General features: G+C 53.5%; 1 protein-coding gene across 4 annotated transcripts in view; it reads left to right on the forward strand.

Moving 5' to 3' along the window:
* The first annotated feature begins 148 nt into the window (after window positions 1–148).
* Window positions 149–19,518, forward strand: part of RNF213 (ring finger protein 213) — a 46,638-nt gene continuing 27,268 nt past the window's right edge. For 2 of the 4 annotated variants that reach the window (XM_069032479.1, XM_069032483.1), the window contains exons 1-24: window positions 711–807; window positions 3,824–4,128; window positions 4,584–5,195; window positions 5,777–5,958; window positions 6,585–6,743; window positions 6,980–7,173; window positions 7,359–7,651; window positions 8,230–8,489; window positions 9,475–9,663; window positions 10,119–10,317; window positions 10,538–10,593; window positions 10,837–10,990; window positions 11,466–11,618; window positions 12,236–12,334; window positions 13,046–13,168; window positions 13,523–13,703; window positions 14,262–14,435; window positions 14,699–14,857; window positions 15,151–15,761; window positions 16,047–16,212; window positions 16,787–17,004; window positions 17,502–17,642; window positions 17,777–17,938; window positions 18,377–19,517. In XM_069032479.1, the coding sequence (XP_068888580.1) occupies window positions 3,940–4,128; window positions 4,584–5,195; window positions 5,777–5,958; window positions 6,585–6,743; window positions 6,980–7,173; window positions 7,359–7,651; window positions 8,230–8,489; window positions 9,475–9,663; window positions 10,119–10,317; window positions 10,538–10,593; window positions 10,837–10,990; window positions 11,466–11,618; window positions 12,236–12,334; window positions 13,046–13,168; window positions 13,523–13,703; window positions 14,262–14,435; window positions 14,699–14,857; window positions 15,151–15,761; window positions 16,047–16,212; window positions 16,787–17,004; window positions 17,502–17,642; window positions 17,777–17,938; window positions 18,377–19,517 (5,815 nt within the window). In that variant the 5' untranslated portion in view covers window positions 711–807; window positions 3,824–3,939. Of the gene's footprint in view, window positions 216–710; window positions 808–3,823; window positions 4,129–4,583; window positions 5,196–5,776; window positions 5,959–6,584; window positions 6,744–6,979; window positions 7,174–7,358; window positions 7,652–8,229; window positions 8,490–9,474; window positions 9,664–10,118; window positions 10,318–10,537; window positions 10,594–10,836; window positions 10,991–11,130; window positions 11,178–11,465; window positions 11,619–12,235; window positions 12,335–13,045; window positions 13,169–13,522; window positions 13,704–14,261; window positions 14,436–14,698; window positions 14,858–15,150; window positions 15,762–16,046; window positions 16,213–16,786; window positions 17,005–17,501; window positions 17,643–17,776; window positions 17,939–18,376; window position 19,518 lie in introns of those variants that run through there. The other 2 variants (XM_069032481.1, XM_069032482.1) reach the window with 2 other exon arrangements.

A 19,518-nucleotide genomic window follows, 5' to 3' on the forward strand; every position in this document is an offset into this window, starting at 1 on the left:
AGTTTTTTCCTTTTATGTGGGAAGGGGAAATTATGTTTTGGGTGCTGCTGAGCATGCCAGGGAAACGAAACTGAAACCAGGGCGGGGCTGGGGGGGTGATCCGAGCCCGCGGGCACGTTCCGGCACAGTTCAGCAGAGGTACCCGGGAGCCACACACCTGCCAGGGCCGCCGGGTCCTGCCCTGGAGTGTTCGTTCCCGTCCGGAGCAGCTCTGAGTGAGTTCCTTGCTGCACCATGGGGATTCCGGGAGCGGGAAAACAGGGCATGGGGTAAAAAGGGCTGCTTGTTTAGGAATATGTGTGTGTTCAAACCTGTGTGAGCACTAGTGGAGGTCAGGGCTGCTGGGAGCCCGTCTCCGGCTTGGTCCTGGTTGGGTCCGGGATCAGCCGCGTCCCTACTTTTGAGTGTGGAATCCGCTTTTGATTGTCGGGTCCTCCAGCACAATGTGCTTTCCTCCAGCACACTTGTCCTCCCCGCTGCTGCTGCCAGGTCCTGCCATGCGCCCCTGCACCGGTCGGGGGACACCTGCACTGGGCTGATGGGTGGGGGGATGCTCGGGGGGTACCGGGGGGGAAGCCTGAGGGATGCCCGGCGGCATCGGAGGGCCGGATGGGGCGGGAGCCGTCGAGAGCCGCCCGGGGGCGGTGGCCGGGGCCGAGATTGGCCGGGGCGGGCCGGGGCTGGGCGGGGACCGTGACGGCAGAAACGAAAGTTGGCGGCTCGGCAGAGAAACGAAACTTCGCCGAGCGGGACGCGACGGAGCCGAAGGGCGTGCGGGCGCTGCGGGTGCCGGTGCCCGGTCCCTCGGTGAGTCGCGCTGCCGGGACCGGCGAGTGGTGGGACGGGGCACCGGGCCTGGGCTTGCGGGGCTCCGGTGCGGGCGGCGCGGGGCGGGGGCAGCCGCGGGTCCGGGGCAGGCGGTGCTACGGGCTCCGGACCCCGCTGCACCCTCCCGGTGTCCCCGGAGCGCTTCGGTGCGCCCCGATTTCCAGGTGCACCCTGATCCCCGATCCGCCCGGAGCCCGCCGGTGCGCCCCAATTCCCCCGTGCGTCCCCGCGCACTCACGTCCTCCCATCTCCTCCTCGTTTACTCGGGACGCTCCTACCCCGCGGTCTCCCCCGGTACCCCCGGTACCCCCGGTACCCCCGTGTCCCCCGGTCCCCCCAGGGCCCTCCCGGCGCCGCCCGGGAGCCGCGCTAGCCCCGCCCCTTCACCAGCAGAGAACGAGTTCATTTGCATACCGCCGCCGCTTCGCCACGCCATTGGTCCATCCCCCCTGTTCTTTTGCATATCTCCCGAGGGGGCGGGGAGCCGGCAGTCGGCGGCGCGAGAGCGGCGCTGTTTGCACGCAGGCCCCGCCCCCGGGCCCGGCAGCGACCCCGGCCCTGCCCGGCTCGGCTCGGCTCAGCTCAGCCCAGCCCAGCCCATCTCCGGCTGCGTCCCGGCCCAGGTCCGGTCCCGGTCCCGGACGAGCTCCGGCCCAGCTCCGGCCCCACTCCCGGCCCGGCCCCGGCCCCGCTCCCGGCCCGGCCCCGGCCCCGTTCCCGGCCCCGTTCCCGGCCCAGCTCCGGCCCCGCTCCCGGCCCCGCTCCCGGCCCCGCTCCCGGCCCAGCCCGGCGGAGCAGCCGCAGGCGGCGTTGGGGGAAGGGGCGCCGGGCCGTCCATGGGAGCACGGGGCCTCAGCGCGGGGGAGCGGCTGTTTGTGTTTATTTGTCTGTAAAGCGCTGTGGTTCCCCCACGCTCCCAGCCCGGCTCTCGAGTGTCGCAGGTCGTTTCCTGGCACTAAAACGCAGCCGGGCAGGAGAGGACGTGACACGGCTCCGTTTCCTCACGCGAATGTCGGTGTTTGTGTCTCTGCCCCGTCCCCGTGTGTCCCCCGTGGGCGCCCAGGCTCCCGCGGGGCCGGGACCCGGACCCTGCAGTGCCGCGGGGGTCACTCGGCTGCCGGGGGCGGCCCGCCCGGCTCCTGCCGCAGGTGTGCGGCCACCGCGCTGGCTCCCGGCACCGGCCCTGGGCACCAGGACTCCGCTGGGAGGGCTGTCCTGGGGCCGGGGCTGGGCTGTCCTGGGGCTGCGCAGTGACCAGAGTCTGCCTGTGTCACCTCTGGTGCCTGTGTGGCTCTGGACTCTGCTCTGCCCAGGTCATTCCACACTGCTCTCATCCCAAACTCCCCTCCCAGTCTCTCATCGTAACCTCTCCTGGCATTCCTGACCAGAGAGAGTTTTCTTCACTTTGCAGTGACTGTCGGGGGACAGAGGAGTCAGTTGGTGACACATCCTACACACAGTCTCCACACTCAGGTCTTCAGTGTTAACAAGTACCTCTTTTGCCAACAAAGTAGTGCTGTTTTTTATGTTAAAAGACTGCTTGAGTCCTTAGTGACACAGAATTTCCGATTTGCAGCTTGTTAGATTTAGAACTCACCCCTGAATTGTGTTTGACAACACGCTAATTCTGCCTCTCTGAACAGAGACAGAATCAAGTACACAACACTGTTATGCTGGGGGAAGTATTTCCCAGTCCTTTAGTTTAAGACCGAATGACCTGGGCCACGAGAAAGGCTTTTGGTTTGTTGATGGGGAGAAGTGGGATCCTCTAGAAGAACACACTAAATGCAAATCAAGCTGCTGCAGTCCTGACAGGGTCAGTTCTTAGAAAATCCCTCTGCACTCCAGCATGGCAGGGTAACAAACCTGGGGTCTCCGGCTCTGAAATACTGTAGGAAGAACATCCAAAGCAGCTGAGGTTCAAAGCTTTTGCTCTCAGAACTGGGGTAGAGGCTGTGTGGAGGAGCCTGTGAAAGCCCTGCAGAAGGCAGAGATCTGCTCTGCTGCCTGACTGGGCCTGGAGCTGCCCTTCCGCAGGTTCTTTAAGGACTGGATAAAACTGAGGATAAAAAGGGAGTTTCCTCTGCCTTCCTGGAAAGGACTCAGCTGAGTGGGAGTGGTCACACTGCCAGCCCAGAAGGCTGTGCCAGCTGAGATGTGCACTGTCCTGTCACTGCTCATCCTGGGCTCCAGGCACTGGCACAGGCAGCTGGTTGCCAGCATTGCTGCTGTGTTCTGAATGCAGGAGGGACAGGGATGGAGCTGTACCTCGGTGCTGTGGTTCCTTAATTATTCTGCAGCTGGCAGGGCCTTGGAGAGGGCAGGAGGCTGTACAGGGAGATTGGTGACATTGCTGGTGGGAGCTGAACAGGGAACAACAAAACAGCTCCTGTGTGTTCATGTCCTGACTGGCTGGGACAGTTTGTTGTTCCCAGGAGCTGGTTCAGAGCTGTGTTTGGATTCAGGATGAGACTCCCGTTGATAACACCCTGATAGCTCGGCTGCAGCTGGGCAGTGCTTACACCAAGCCAAGGGCTTCTCAGCCTCCCAGGCTGCCCGGCCAGAGAGGAGCTGGGAGGGGGCAGAGCCAGGACAGCTGCCCCAGTGCCCAGAGGGATGTTCAGAGCACAGGGCATTGTGCTGAATGAAACACTGGGGGGATTTGGCCGGGGGGTGACGGCCACTGCTCAGGGGCTGGCTGGGCATTGGTCAGTGGATGGTGAGCAACTGCCCTTCACTTGTTTTGGATATTCTCTCATTTTCCTTTCCTTTCCATTCTGTTCCTTTCCTTCTGTGTTTATCTCAACCCACAAGTATTACTTTTTTTCCTCTCCTCCATCCAGGGGTTTGGAGCTGGATGGTCTAGTGTAAAGCGCCCCTGCCTGTGGCAGGGGTGGAAGGAGATGAGCTTTAATGTGCCTTCCAACCCAAACCATGCTGCAACCCCACTGGGGGGTGAGTTTCCAGTTTAACAATTAATTTCCCTCCGTTGCAGAGAGAAGAGAGGTGCAGGTCCCTCCAGTCCCTGATGCAGGAGCAGAGGTGAAGGGAGAAGGCGCGGCTGGGCCTTCTTTCACCACTGAAACAAAGGAGACAGAGGGCGAGTTGCTGATGGACAGAGAAAGAGCCTCAGACCCCACACCTGACACTGCGGGTGGATCTCCCTCCTCTGCTGAGACACGGGAGGAGGAAAAGGGATCCTCCCTGCTGGAGGATGTCACAGCTCCAGGGGACAGCGCAGAGCCCTCGGCTCAGCGCGGGGCCGGCGACTCTGCTGAGGTGGCTCCTCCAGTGATGAAGGTGAGGATCCTACTGGGTGCTGGGGAGCAGCTATGATTTGTTGCTCTCTTCTGTGAAGTGAGGAGGCTGAGCTGCATCCCCCACATCCCTTTGGCCACAATGGGGAGCTGCTGCCTGGCTTCCTCCAGGAGCAGCTCGCTGTGTTTGCTGACGCTGTGTTGTGTGTGCAGAGCTGTGGTGCCGGGGGAAACCACACAATTACACAAGTCAGCTTAGACACTGCAGCGCTGCTCTGTGCTCCTGCTGAGCAAGTCTTGAATATTAAACCTGCACAGTTCTCAAGAGTTATTTGCGTTTTGCTGGCTGGTCTTGTCCCTCCTCTTCCTGATCGTTCTCCGTTAGCCCCATGCAGCAGGAAGATGTCGGTACTTGCTGCAGCGGAGGAGGTGACAAAGAATTTGTCTTTGACAATGAATAAACAGACATTGTGCTCTTTGTTTTTCATTTTTTAATAGAAAAGGAAGAAGAATAAAGCAAAAAAATACACGTCCATCTCCGGGGAACAGGACTCTCTCCCTCCTCAAAGCACAACACTATCTCAAGCCACAGAGTTGCCTGACACATGTGTTGTTCCTCGAGAAATCCAACCTCCCGGCAGTAAGGGAGTGAACCCAGGTGCTGATGGACTTGCTGATGCCAGTGGAGACACAGCTGAAGGCGACAGGGATTTGCTGCACCTGGGGAAGGAAGCTGGCAGCCTGGAAGCACAGAGGCTGAGCCCTGCAGAGCAGAGCAGCACAGCCAGTGGGGCTGCCCCGGCTCCCAGTGCTGCAGCCCCAGGGGACAAGACTGGGGATGGAACAACCACGGAGCACAGAGAAACAGCCAAGGATAGTGTGGAACGGGGCAGTCCTGCCCCTGGCCAGCTGCCAGAAGCCACAGCACATTCCCAGACCTGGGGCAGCAGCAAGGAACTGCTGCCAGCAGGGCAGGGAGCGAGTCCCTCTGGGCTGCCTCCTGCCAAGGGAGCCCCCCAGAGCAAACCTGAGACCAAGGCCTCCCCTGGGGCCCAGAGCCTGCAGGCTGGGAAGGAGCCCAGGCAGAAAGGGAACAGTTCCACTGGCAAGGTGAGTGTGAGTGAACTCTGGTGAGTGTTCCAAGGGGCCTGGCTTCCCTTTGCCACTGGGACTTGTTCATGCTGTCAGTGAGGCTGAGGAGCATGAGCCCAGGGATACAGGGTGGAACTGGGGAGCACTATGGGGAGGTTGTTATTTAAGTTCTGCTCTCCTGGGTATCAGTTCTAGCCCAATTCTCACTGAGGGGTTGCTCAGTTACCCCCAGGACTGGGAGGTGTCTCCTCTCCAGCCAGCTGTGTTCTCTGGAGAGCTCTGGGATCCCCTTGGACAAGGGGATTTTGTGCTTTGCAGGTGCCTTTGCTCTGCTCATACGCAGGCCTGGTAAGCTGGAAGTTGCTAGGGGTTCTCTTTCTTTATACCCCATCATCTGTGACCTGGGACTCACTGACCTGACTGCTTGGCAGCATGTTTGGGTTGGATTCCTCTTCCGTCCTGTGCTATTTTCCTTAATCAGCAGCTTCCCTCAGTGAGGGATCAGTATTTCCAGGAGGATGAAGCTGGTGGTGTACCAGGAGATGTTCTACACCTGGGGTCTCCTGTTTCATTGGGCATTGTTTGCCTCCCTGTTGCAGAATGCAAACACAAAAGAGAAAAATAAGACCCCAAGTGAGAAAATGCCTAACGGGAGTGAGAAGACAAGTCTGAGCAAAGGAGCTCAGGCTGCCCGAAAGGAGGGTGCTGTGGCTGCAGCAAACAGTCCCAAGAACAAAACGGAGCAAAGGAACCAGAAACCTGTGGAAAAGATTAAAGAAAGGTGAGAACAGCCCTGCTGCTCCCCAGCGTTCTTCACTAACAGGAGTTGTTGTGAGGAGAACTCAGACTCCAGACTGAGGTGGGGGATTGAGGTGCTGGGATTGGGTCAATATGTACCTTGGACAAGTGGGGAATGGAATTTTTTTGAAACTGAGGTGAAGTGGCTGTGCACAAGGGAGCCAGTGTTCAATGGGAGCTGCAGCACAGGTGATGTCCTGGGTGATGTGGTACACATGGTACTTGAACCTGCTTGAGCATCTGATGAATGAAGAAGAGATTATTCTCTTCTTGCTTTTATGGGCAACACACGTAACGCTTTAGGTGAGTAGTGTGAAGAGCTGTTTTGATGTTCTGTGTAATGTGTATGAGCTGGAAGGGGTTGGAGGTGTCGCCATTCCAGGTGACGCTGCTGGGCCAGCGCATCTCCTGCTGCTCATTGTTCCTTTTTGCACTGGGCTTTGCACTAGGCCTGCTCAAACATCAGTCTGAGTGAGCTGCTGCCAGAGTTTATGGGTCTTGCAGACAGTCAGCTGTTGGCTCAAATCTGATTTGAGATCTACAGTGATTTGGGAAATTAAAAAACCCCAACAGAATCCTTTCTATTTCCCTTCTAATTCTCCCCTGCAGTTCTGTGAGCCGCAATGAGGGTGTTACAGTGTATTTCCATGCAATATTATCCAAAGACTTCAAACTCAACCCCGATATCCATAAAGTGTTCATCAGAGCTCAGGACATTCCTCCCTACACCAACTGGGAAGACAACATCTGTGAGCTGAACTGCACCCGGTGAGTGTTCCCTGCTCCGAGAACGGGGGCCCTGTGGGGCCTCAGTTACTGTCAAGATGTGGCTCTGTGCCCACAGGTTGCAGCAGAGGGTTTCACAGTGGAGAAAACTGTTCTAAAACGTTCTTGTGAAAGAATAGTCACCATTTCTGTTAAAAATGGAGCAATGCATGGAAAAGGAAGTCTGTAGATCAGCTAACATGTCCTTTGCCTGACTCTGCTGTGTTTGTGTTTCCTAGGCATCTGGGAGAACACGGATACCTCATTGAAGGTGCTGTAACTCTCACCAAAGAAGTCCTGGATGAATACATTCCTTACAAGTACTGGGTGACCTCTGGCAAGGGGGACTATGAGTTCATATACAAGAACCCAGAATCCTGTAATCCTGTGAATCGATGCTTGTTGATAAAAAGGAGCTTGCTCAACAATGGAGGTGAGCTCTGCTGGCTGGACCTGCGCCTTGGGGTGATCCCTGCTGTCACATGGCCCAGCATTCCTGTCAGACAGCGCTGTCTGAACCTGGGAGCTCAAGGGGCTGGTGGGGGTATTGCTGTGGCAGCTGGAAGAGTGAAGGCACCGGATTCCAATGGTTGTGTTCTGCCTATGTTGCTGTTCCAGAGTGGCACCAGTACGATGACATTGTGTGTGCACAGCCTTCCTGGTTAAAAGCCCAGACAAGAAGAGTTCGGGAGACATTTACTGGTGATAAAAACAAGGAAGTGGTGGAAGGGAAGAAAATAGCTGCTGGTGTTATGTTAGAAAGTATCTTCAGCATTCTTGGAACCTGGAGTCGTGACAACCTGAGGAACTTCTTCTGCCAGCTGAGACAGTTCCATTCCGTTGCAGTAGCCCAGCTGGTGTTTGATGGCAAGCCAAAGCCATGGGTAGAGTTAAACTTCAGCGCACAGCAGGTAATCCCTTCTGCTTCACAGAGACAGAAATCATCCCACTACCAAACCCAAACTTTAATTTTACTCTTGACCTTGCTGGGTTAATTTTGCTTTTCCAGTCAAAGTTCAGGTACAGAACCAGTGGGGATCCTTCTGGGCTGACAGCCACTGACTGCCTTGGGGGCTTCAGTCAACCTGTGCACCTTGGTGTGGTTCTGAGACCCCGTGTGGGTCAGCAGCAGAGCTGCTTGAGTGGGTTTTGTGTTTGGATATTGATTTCCTAAGCCTAGCCTTTAAGTTTTGTTGCCAGTTATTCTGTCACCAACTTCTCTGCACTCATCTCTTGCTCCAGACCTGCCTGCTTTTTGGGAGAAGCTCCTGATCCTGTTCTAAGCAGTGATGCCAGCAGGGCTTCTGGAATCCAAAATTTCTTGCTTGACATAATTAGGAAATGTGGCAGAAATGCCACATTGTGTTTTTTGGTTGTCAGGGCTGCTCCTTCCTGTCCCGTGGCCTCCCTGAAACTGGCAGAAGAAAATGGCTTCAGAAGAGAAAGACTAATGCTGTGGTTGGTTTGTTTCTTCCCTCCTTTATCCCAGGTGCACGATTTGCTGATAAAATACATGAAGAAAATATCTCTTCCTTTCCTTGTGCCAGAAGCACCTCCGGAGGACAGAGTAATCAAAAGCAAACTGGCTCTGGGGCTCACTGTTCTCGTGGTAGTTGAGGAGCTTTCACTTCCAGCACCTAAAGGTGACCTGGTTGGGCTGTGTAGCCTCCTGTGCTTGGATCAGGTGTCACAACAAGATGTAGAGAATGAGATTCATCACATCAAACAGGCTTTTGCAGAAGTTGCCAAGTAAGTGCTCCATGTACCTTCTGACTGACGGGGCTGCTGTTGCTCCAGTGTAGCACCTTTTGATGAAACAGCAGGAGTCCAGCTCTCTACTGCCAAAGAACCAGAGAAAAAGTTATGTTTTAAGGTATCTTTGGAGGTCTCAGTTCCAGCCTCCTGCTTGAAGCAGGGTTGACATCCAGGCAAGGTTGCAGTGCAGTTCTGAAAAACTCCAGGGAGTTCTGCCCAACCTCTCTGGGGCCCTCTCACAGTCACACAACTTTCTTGTTATTTTTCTTTTGTGCAAACAGATTTCCCTTATTGCAGCTTGTCATGCTTGCCAGAGCCATAGATTGAGTTAAAACTGTTGGTTTTTCTTTATGTATAATCTAATTTGTTATCCTTTTCTGTCAGGCAGTTTCTGGCTTCTTGCCTCTTTGCTGTTGATACTCACAAACTCTAGGGATCAGGATGGTTGTGTATTTACTCCTTTAGCTTTAAATGCCACATTTGGATTCTTTTCCACACTTTTGTTTGGTTTCCCCTGGAGTGCCTGCTTACCAGAGTGTAACCTGACTGCTTACCTGGCACTGGGTTTGGAGTTCTTCACTCTCACAGCTGCAGCCATTACTTTTCCTTCTGGAGTCCTTTGCAGTATTTCAGCCCAACCAAGAAGGCCCAGAATTGTCCCTGGAATGCCTGGCTCTGTGTGGGTGTCACAGGGCTGGGGGCCTCATGGGAAGACCGTAAATAAAGGTTTGGGTCTTCCCAGTGCTCCAGCAGCAGGGTCTCTTCAGAGAGATTCAGGAACATTGCAGCTCTGGGCCTTAAACCTGGACAGGTACACTCTGCAGTGAAGAGTAGACAGAGCTAAAATAATGACCAGAGGTTCACTGAAGGTACATAAGGAGATTGAGATGTAGCCTCCCCTACCCCTAAGGCATTCTCAAGGCCTGGATAAAGCTGTTCTTACACTCAGTGTGTTTGTTTTGATTTTTTTTTTATTTAGCTTGAAGGTCGAGCTGACGAACTTGTGCCGGAGGTGCATTGAAGGTGACGTAGACGAGTGGGTGTGGATCCTTCCCCTTCTGCATTCCTTTGCTGCTCCCCTGCAGCAGGAGCATGAGCTGGTGGAGGAAGATGTCTGGGCAGGGCTGGAAGGGCTTCCATTTACTGAAACCAGGAGGAAGCGAGATGCGTGAGTTTTCCAGAGCTCCCGTTACACCCAGTGCCTTGCTGCTGTAGCTGGGGGTGATCACCTTACTTCATCTCCTTTTTTGGTTTTTTCCTCTCTCATTTCTGAGGAGCATGAAATGTAGCACGCTGAGGGAGGATGTTTGGGGTATTTGGGCAGAGCCGCACTGGTGGCTCAGAGGTCACTGGGTGTAGCCCAGCTGGGCACTGTGTTACCCCTCAAACAGGGAGCAGGCAGGAGTTAAAGCTGCTCGTGTTGTGTAGAGTCTGGGTAAGATCTGGAGTTTGTTTTCCTTGAGTGCTTGTGCTCAGTGGTTTGGCTCTGCTCTGCCATCCTTGGCCTTGGGGACCCCCACTGATCCTGAACTGCAGTGACAAAAGCACAGGAGTGAGGAGGAGACTCCTCTGTGGCCTTTTGTTCCTTGGAATCCTGAAGATTTTGTTTTGTCTCCCCTCCAGAACGACCCTGCTGGAACGAATGAGAGAAAAGAAGTACTTGATGGAATTTGATGTGACTCTGGTCAAGTCCTGGCTCTGTGTGCTGCCCCTGCAGGGCCTGGCTGAGTTCATAAAAGACTTCTCCAGTGATTTGTTAGTTACTCTTCAAGGTGTCTTGTACAGATTAGAGAACGTTGACCTCTCATGGAGTAACTGTAAGGTTTGTCTTCTGGCATCTTTACCCAGCTCTGGGATAAAGGCTCAAACTGGGCTCCTGGGTGTCCTTTGGCAGAACTGACCATCACTGAGGGGATTGGGGCTGCCAGCATGTCACAGCACAAAGAGCTTCAAGCTTAGCTAAAAGCAAAAATAACTGCTAATCAGAAACCAGTCTGTAAAGCTTCTCCCACAGTTTCATATTTTTGTCTTTCCACTCTCAGGTGGTAGAGAAGCTTCTAAACACAGTGCTGTGTGCCTTGGATGAGCCCCCAACCAGGTAAGGGCAGTGCACCTTAGTGAGAGCATTATCTGCATCTGCACCAGGCCTGGGGTCGTGCTTGTGTGCCTTGATATCTCTGTGAAGAAAAGAATCCTGGATTTCTATCCCATTTTTTAAATCCATCTGAGGGAGGGAGCTGCTGCATTGTGTCGGATTTGGTGGGGTTTTTACTTTGTTCTTAATTTTTTATTTTTCCTTGGAGTAGAAAATTAATTCTCCCTCGGTGTTGCTGCCCTGCAGAGCTCTGGGAGCCCGTTCTTGGCAGTGCTGCTTGTCCTGCTGCCTCAGCCTGCACGAGAGGCTCTGCAAGGCCGCCAGGAACGTGGACTTGTTCCTGATCCCTGCCACTGCTGCCACCCTGATTGCCAAAGTTGCCCAACTTCGGCCCCCAGCAGTGAGTACCAAGGAACTCTTGGCTTGATATGAGCAAGATACCCAGAAATACCAAAAGTAGGGTACAACAGACTGGGTTTAGATCAGATCCAGTCTCAACTCGAGGAACTTCACACTCTAAGCAAGATTGTGGTACTTTCAAAGAGCTGTGGAATCACCTAATGAGTTTGGTTCGTATTGAAAATAAGGTCAGATGTCCAGGTTTGCTGTGATAAGCTTTGTTTTATGTCTGGTTTTTTTTTTCCCCTTAAACATTTGTTGTTTTTACTTCCTGAACAAGCTTAAGCACAAACTACCTGTAAGCACTGCACCCTCCCAGCCTCTCTGCTTATTCAAGCAGTGCTGGGTCTGTTGCTGGGCGTTTGTGTGTTCTGGATGCATTTGGGCTTTCTTTTTAGAAATACTGATTTAAATCAGTTGTCTGTTGCTCTCCTGCTTGAACTGTGTTTGTTTTCTCTCTTCTCTGCATGGGACAGGTTCCAGGGAATGCTGTGCAGGATGTTCCAGTGGCAGAATTGCTCAGTGGAGCTCTGAGGGACGCTCGAACCTGGTTCAGAAATGCTTTAAAACAGAAGTTACTGAAGGAGTACCTGGAGCACGTGACCTTCTCTTTCTATTGTGAACTTCGGGTTTGTCATCTTCTAGTAATGTGAATAAAAAGGGGTTTTACTGTCGCTTAAGCAGGCTCTTGGGTCTACTGACACTTTGCTGGGCTCTGTAGCTGTGGCTGGGTAAGGAGTGGGATGGGGATGGGCAGTGTTTGAAACACTCCAGGGCTGAGAAGCAAAGAGCTGGAATTGGTGCTGCTCAGCTCACCTCAGTCCTGCTTTTCCTTGGCTGTTCCTAAAGGCATTTCTGGGGTGAGGAGCTGCCCCTAGTTGGTGTTGTCTTGCTCCCAGCATGTCCCACTGGTTGTTCTCAGGCCTTCCAGCACACAAAGCTCAGAGCAGCCCCTGCCAGCCTGAGCTGCTGCTCCCAGCCCTCCCTGGGACAGTTCCCAGCACCAGGGTGGAAGTGGCTCATCCAAACGTCTCCTTCAGTAGCTGAGACATTTACACACTGCTTGGGCTTAAAAGCTGCTTTTTTCAGCTCTGGGAGTGTTCCTTTTCCTTGGAATGGAAACATCTGGAAGGACTGCAGACTGTCTGAGGCGTGTGGGGCATCTCTTCTACGTTGTTCTTTTCATTTCCTTCTCTATTAAATCCCAGCACTCATTGGTTTGGGTTTGTTTGCTTCTCCCCTGCAGGCCTGGAATAAGTTTGTGACTATCAGCTTTCCAGACGAGCCGTTCACCCAGACGTGGAGGAGCACTCTACTTGCAGATCTGAAGAGAAGAATCCAGCAGGTAGAGGAGACCCCAGGCAGTCCTGGCTGGTGGTTCAGAGCTGATGGAGTGGCTTGTGCTGTGCTTGGAGAAGGAGCACATGGAAACACGGTGGCTTTGGTCCTAACAATTGCCATTGCTGTTATAAACCAGGTTCTGGAGGCTCAAAAATTGGCCATGACAATGTCCCACACCGTAATTGTGTCAGTGGCCTGGCTGCAGGTCCTGCTGCTTCAGAGGAAATGGCACGTTCCGAGCAATTGTCACCTTTGTAGTTTTAAGAATCAGCAAGTGCAAAGTAAGCACCCAAGGGCTCAGAGAAGCCAAGGTGGTGCTTCTCTTTTCATTCATTGTGCAGAAATGGTGCTGTTCAGGCTCCCAAATGCATACCCACGTGTAAGTCCCTTCCAAACTGACCCTGTGTATCTCCTCATCTCCTTTCTACAGCAGTTACAAATGTAATTAAGCCATTGATTTTCATGGTGAAATCAGGAAACAAATATTTTCTGCTGTAAGCTTGGCTTGGAGAGGTGGATATTAAGTAATCACACACACTTTAAATGGAAATCGTTAAAATATTTTTTAAGCATTTATTTGTTTCATCTCCCAGGCCCTCAGAAATGGGCTGATGCTCAGGTTCCTTTTATTGTCTTGATAGCAGCACTCCTTGATGCTGTCAGGAGAAAGACTTTGGAAACCGAGTTGATAAGAAATCTCCCTTTTGCCCTTTAGGAGCCTCCAGTGAACCAAATCTTGGTGTACTGTTGTCAGCACTCCCAAATCGCACAGATGGACTCTTCCATCAGCTGGTGCTTCCAGAACTGTGCCATAGAGGCTGTAACTGCAGCTTGCCAGGTATTGTATTTGCCCTGCTGGGGGAGGGCGGAGAAGGAAAAGTGAAATTTCTGTTGCACAGCGTAGGGATGTGCCTTGTGGTGGAAGGGGTGTTGGATGTTGCTTGAGTTGCTGTGGATTGCTTGTTATACCAACAAGAAAAACTATCAACAAGAAATCAGAAAATGAGGTCCATGAGGAATATTTGTAACGTGTTTCCACCATGACCTCTGGTGTCAGTTGTGTCATAGGGTTTTTTTGGAACACATCTCAGCACTGGAGGTGACTCCTTGACGTCAGTGCCAGTTTTGAGACACAGACACAGTGGGATCTCAAAGTCTGACACATCCCTGCCCTCTCTGTGTGCCCTGGCAGATGCAGAGCAATCTCCTGGAGATGATTTCTGCCTACAACATGGGCCAGTTCAGCCAGCTCGTGTCAGCTGTCATTGTGAAGTCGTGGCCCATCAGGAGTGGGCAGTCTGAGGGGGATTTTGATCAGGTTCTGCACCACCTGCTCACGTGGCCTGACATCAAACGTATCTTCAGCTTTAATGGTAGGTGTGTAGTTGGGTTTTAGGAAGCCCTGAGAAGCTTTTCTCTGCCTTACTGCTGCCACTGTGTAGAGCAGCAAACAGAGAAATTGTCCTGCTCTTGTTTTAGTCCTCATCTCAATGCTTGAAGTATTCAGCTTGGGTTTGGAGAGGGAAGGCCAAGGAAGAGGGAGCCACTATTCCTCTTGGACTAATCCGCTGCAGCTTCCTCAGAATTTGTAGACCTTAACTTCTTTCTCTGAGAAGTTCTCACAAGTTATTGCCACACAAAAATGCCAGAGAGTTGGCCATGTGAATGGATCCAAATGGCTTTTGTTTGCTCCACAGGGTTTGGGTCTGGGCTCTCCATGGAAAGTTTCCAAATTCCTGTCCTGAGATCCTGGTTTTGTTCAGAAAGACGTGAGGGGTTGGAGGGTGGTGTGATGAGCCCACAGGTTCTTGGATAGGGATCCAGTAGGAAATGGAAGGACTCTGTGCCATGACATGGAAAAGTTCCTGATTCTGCCTGTTTTTTGGGAAACAGGGCTGATCTCGGTTTGACATGCTTTGTTTCTGGAACAGGAACAAACAGAAACCTCCTAGACAAACTGACAGATGAAGCAAAGGATGTCATGGCCATAGCAGACTCTGTGCTTACGAGTGTCACCGATGACATCCACAAAGGCTGCATCCTTGTGAAACGTCTGGAAGAGGTTTTCCAGCATAAGAAGCAGTTCCTCTGCATTTGGGACACAAGTAAGAGATGAGTTCAAAAGGGCCATGGTTGGCTTAGAGCATCATTGTAGTGATGCTGGCCTGCCCTGCTGGTGCTGCAGGGATTAGGAATGCTCAGGAGATGCTCCAGGAGTTTGCAGTGCTGCCCCTTGGCCTGGGCAGGGAGCTCCCAGCTCCAGTTTGTGTTGTCACTGTGGGTTTGTGACTCTGCAGTTCCCAACCTGAGTCGGGGTGCAGGGGGTGGGAAATGTCTGCTCTGTGCCTACAGGTGAGTTTTCTTTCAGAGCACCAGCAGCGGCTGGGTGAGGAAAAGGTACTGCTCCAGAGAAGCCTGGAAGAGCTGCTGGAGTTGAGGCACGAAGAAGTCACACTGCTCAGAAGAGAGAAAAAAGCAATAGGAACCTTCTTGAGCATGTGCAGGAAGGTGCAGAAGTCTGTGAAAGGTAGAGTCCTGGGGGAGCAGTCTGAAAATGGCAGCTCCAGAAAACAGCATTTTCCTTGAAAATCTCTTGGCTTTGGGAACAGGTTTGATTCTAAACCTCACAGTGAGGGTGAGGAGGGGTGGGGGAAGTAAACCCAGAGCACTGGGGGGGATCAAGTGAGTGCTTGTGCATCAAATGACACTCACAGGGGTCCACCTGCCTGGTAGGATTTCGTGGCTTGGGGGATGGGATGAAGTGATCTGGAGCTGGGCTGTTACCACCTGATCTCCCTCTGACCTGTCTCTGTTTTACAGTGGATGTAGGTGAAGTGGAATTTCAACACTTGGAAGATCTTGGCTCAAAAAGACTGAATCAAGTTGTGAGTGTGGGAAAGAAACCCCTGCAGACCTTCTACAGCCTGAGGCCAGAGCTGAAAGAATTTGTCCAGAAAATCCACTCTTTTAAGGACAGCCTGGTCTTCCAGCAGTTCTGGGAAGAAGCAGCACAGAAGGCAGGAGAGGAGTATGTGTGTGACTCTTCGGAGGAGGATGAGGGGGAGGAGGAGGAGGAGGATGATGTTCCTGAGTTGGACCTTGATGATGTTTTGGGCAGTGTGATCCGCCCTTGCTTTGACCACTATGCAATGCTGTATGACGATCTCAGATCAGGAAGTCTCACACTTTCTGCAGTTGATAGGATTTTCCATGAATTCACAAATCATCCTAAAGATCTCAGAGCGGAGCTGAACACTCTCTGTGGGCTTTGGCCTGCAGAAGACAGAGACTGGGTTGACCAGCGAGTCCAGCAGATCCAGCAGTACCACGAAATGCATTTAACCTTTGATGCTGCCAAGATCATTGCCCACGTCAAAGAGAGTTTAGGCCTCTCCGGTGACTTCAGTATCCTGGAAAACTTGTTGCATATAGTAAGTATCTCTGACTTTGGCTCTGTACTGTCAGGGTGGTGGCTAAATTTGAACCTTCCTACAAGTCTATCCCAGTCTGTCAAGAGCCATTCCTTGTCCCAAAATGCTTATTTGCAGTAAAAATCGTGTGTTCAAAGTGCTTTTGTGTCATCATTCCTTAAAGAGAGATGATGATACTGCTCTGTGGGAGTGTGGCTTTGCAGAGGGCTTTCCTTTCCCTGGTGCAGAACCAGTGGCATTTCCCAATTCCAGACTCAGTGTGTGTTTGCACCACTTGCTTTCCAGACAGAGAAGCTTGAATCCTACAAGACACAGAAGCTGGATTCCATCAGCCCTGAGCTCGTGCAAGCCAAGAAGCTGCTGCAGGGGATCACCGTGCCCCGCCGTGGCTGTCTGAAGGAGCTGGCCCAGCAGAAGGAGTTTGTCTGCTGGGTCAGAGAAGCACTGAAAGGTGTGTGCTGCTGATCCAGAAGTTAGACAGAGAGTACTAAGAAGGGATGGCAGCTTGTGTGGGGGCAGGAGGAGCACTGAATCCCTGACCCATCTGCTTTGTGCCTTCGCAGCTTCTGGTGTTGATAGTTACATCTCTGATGGGTTTTGGTGTGGAACATGCTGTGAAGACCCTTTAAACGTGCCCATGCACTATAGGCTGCTGTAGCACACAGTGACCATCCTGCTGGGAGCTGGGCTGGGCCTGGAGGGCTTTAGTAGCTGCTGCTGCTCAGTTCAGGCCAGCTGTTTCAGAGAATGGAATTGTGTGCCTGCCAGCTGAGCTGTGTGACCTCCACAGACACCCGCAGGCACTGCTCCCATCCTGGCTGGGGATCCGGGGGCCTGTGGAGGACACCAGAGCCCAAGGGGTCCATGGATGGATGGATGACCTGGAAAAGCTGATGGGGGGAAGGCAGTTGCACAGGAGCTGCTGTTCAAAGCATTCTTCCTGCAGTTCCTGTAGAAGGTGGTGATGAGGGGTGGTGCCCAAGCTGCCTCATTTGTTGTTCCCTGCTGCGTTTGCCTCATTTCAGATATAAATGAGCTGAAGGTGTTCGTTGACCTGGCGTCCATCTCAGCGGGGGAGAACGACATGGACGTGGACCGTGTGGCGTGTTTCCATGGCACTGTGCACGGCTACTCCTCCCTGCTCTATGAGCTCCGCCAGGACTCGGGCTTTGAGGACTTCATGCGCTGCTTGCAGAAGCTGTGGCGAGCCCTGGACAGCGATGAGACCCTCCCTGAGAAATTGGTGAGTTCTGCTGGAGGAGGGCTCTCTGTGTCCTCCTGCATTTCTGCCTTCCAGGAGTGGCTGGAAGTTGGACTGCACTGGGCAAATGGCACCTGTGTGGGGACATCACTGCAGCTCTTGTTATTGGAGGAAAAACATCTGATGTTTCTGTGGCACAAAAATTCGCTGCAGCAGCTGTAACTGGTGTAGCACAGGTTTCTCCAGGGCCCTGCTGAAACTTTCCAGCCTGATGTGGCGTAGAGGTGGGTGGCTGGGAACTCTTACCTTTTGCAGCAGGGCCTGTTTCTGTAGCACTGTGGACTCTCTTCAGCCTCCCATGGAGTGGGTAAGGAAGAGCTGTGCAGGAAGAGCAGGCTGAAGCCAGTACTCATTCATTTCTTCCTCCCCCATCATGAAACTCTTGTGCCAGCCCAAGCTGTTTGTCCTGATCAGGTGTAAGCCCAGAGGTCTTGGATTTCAGAGCAGTCAGGGCAGGGCTGTGTCTCCTCTCCCCACAGCGTGCCTCGGCTCAGCACCTGGAGTGGCTGAAGACAGTGAAGGAGAGCCATGGCTCCGTGGAGCTGTCCTCGCTGTCCCTGGCAGCTGCCATCAACAGCAGAGGGGTCTATGTGCTGAGAGCACCAGCTGATGGCCAGAAGGTGAGGTCACTCAGCTTGGAACTGGCCAGGGAGGCTCCCACTGCCCCTCCTTCCTGGGGGCTGCTGCCCCAGTGTTCCCCTGGCCTCGGGCAGAGCCTCAGCCCCAGCCACGCTGACAACTTCTGCTCTGGCAGGTCTCCTTGGACAGTGTCCTGCGCTTCACCCTCCCGGCGAGCTCGGGGGATGCCGAGGCCTCCTGGAAGTACTCACTGGCAGAGCTCCGCGAGCTGCAGAACAAACTGATGCTCATGTCGGCCAAGGGAGAGCAAGGCCTGGAGGTGGAGAGGTTCTCTGAGGTCAGATTCCAAACCCAGTGGGTTACTGGTGTTGGGGTTAGGACTGGATTTGCCCTTGAGTATCAGCTGTTAAGGCTGTGGTTGACAGTGGAGCTGCTGGGCGTGGTGGTCACAGGCACATGGGGTGTTCCTGCCTTTGGTTCCTTGTTAGGGTAGAACAAAGCTGGAGGCAGAACAGTGGACTGGTGGCCTTATCCTCTGGCTGCGCTGGGGATTGTCCTGGCTGGCAGCATTACTGTACTTCTGTAGCAAGCTGGGAGTTCCTTACTGGTTTCCTGGGGATGCTGCTGTTAGAAAGTCACAGAGAGCCTGTGGTTGCCATACAAAGCCTGACACACCTTGGGACCAAAGCTTCCTCTTCAGTGAATGGCTTTCCAGTGGTTTCATGGCTGAAACTTGTAAACCAACTTTGTTTCTCTCTCCTCTGTCCTCACACAGGTCTTTTCTAATGTTCAGAGACTTGCCCAGGCCTTTATAGACCTTTACTCAGCTGGGAACATGCTTTTCCGCTCCTGGCTTGCCCAGGTGTATTGTTCACCTGAAAGAGAATCCTGTGTTCTTATAGACTTCTCCCTGGGCCCCATCCCAGTGCTGGAAGGGCAAGGGGATATGGCAGCTGTGCTCCCAGCCCTCTGCAAGACCATGGAGAGTTTCCTGGAGAGCTGGAAAAGCTTCATGTACACAAAGCGATTCGAGCATTTCTACCTGAACTACTACAGTGCGGAGCAGCTGGTGTACCTGTGCTCGGAGCTGGGGCGGGGCAGGCCCAGCCAGGCTGCCCTCATGATGCTCTCCTTCCTGAACCGCGACTGCACCGAGCAGGACGTCCTCGGAGCCCTCGGGAGCCAGGGGCCTCCCAGCTCAGGGAAGGCTGTTTCTGACTTCCAAGTGCTGCTGGATGGCGAGAAGGACCTCAGTGCCCGGCTGGAGTGCATCTGGGAGTGCTACATGAGCAACATGGGCTCCTTCCTCCCCAACTGCCTGGACATTGACACACTGGGCGTGTGGCTGAAGAACCTGGCCAGCAGGGGCAGGGAATGTATCACCAGAGATTTCCCTCAGGACCTGCTCCGTGTGGGCCAGCCCAACCTCATCACCTGCCCTCACTCTGAGGTGCTCAGCTCTGCCCTGGCCATTTACATGAACAGCCCTGAGCAGCCCCTTCCCACCTTCGATGAGGTTCTGCTGTGCACGCCCCAGACCAGTGCTGAGCAGGTGGGGCTGTTCCTGCGGAGGTGCCTCATTCCCTGCCGTGGCGGGGAGAAGATTTACACCATGCTCTACGCGGATGAGCTGAGCTACGACGTCAGCTGCAGGGCAGAGGAGCTGTTCCAGCACCTGCAGCACTACAACAACTCCTACCGCCTCATCATCCTGTGCAACTGCGAGCGGGACAACAGCTACCTCCCCTCTGCCTTCAGCCACTACAAAGTGCACATGACTCCCCAGAGGTCACGAGCAGAGATCCAGCAGTACCTGCAGCGCCACTTCCGAGTCGCTCAGCCCTCAAACTCTGCTGCGTCCGTGTTCAAGGAGCACATGTGTGTTGGGATGGTGTCCTCCAAAAGAGCTGGCATGGG

Source organism: Aphelocoma coerulescens, chromosome 18, assembly GCF_041296385.1.
Source record: "Aphelocoma coerulescens isolate FSJ_1873_10779 chromosome 18, UR_Acoe_1.0, whole genome shotgun sequence".
Lineage (NCBI taxonomy): Eukaryota > Metazoa > Chordata > Aves > Passeriformes > Corvidae > Aphelocoma > Aphelocoma coerulescens.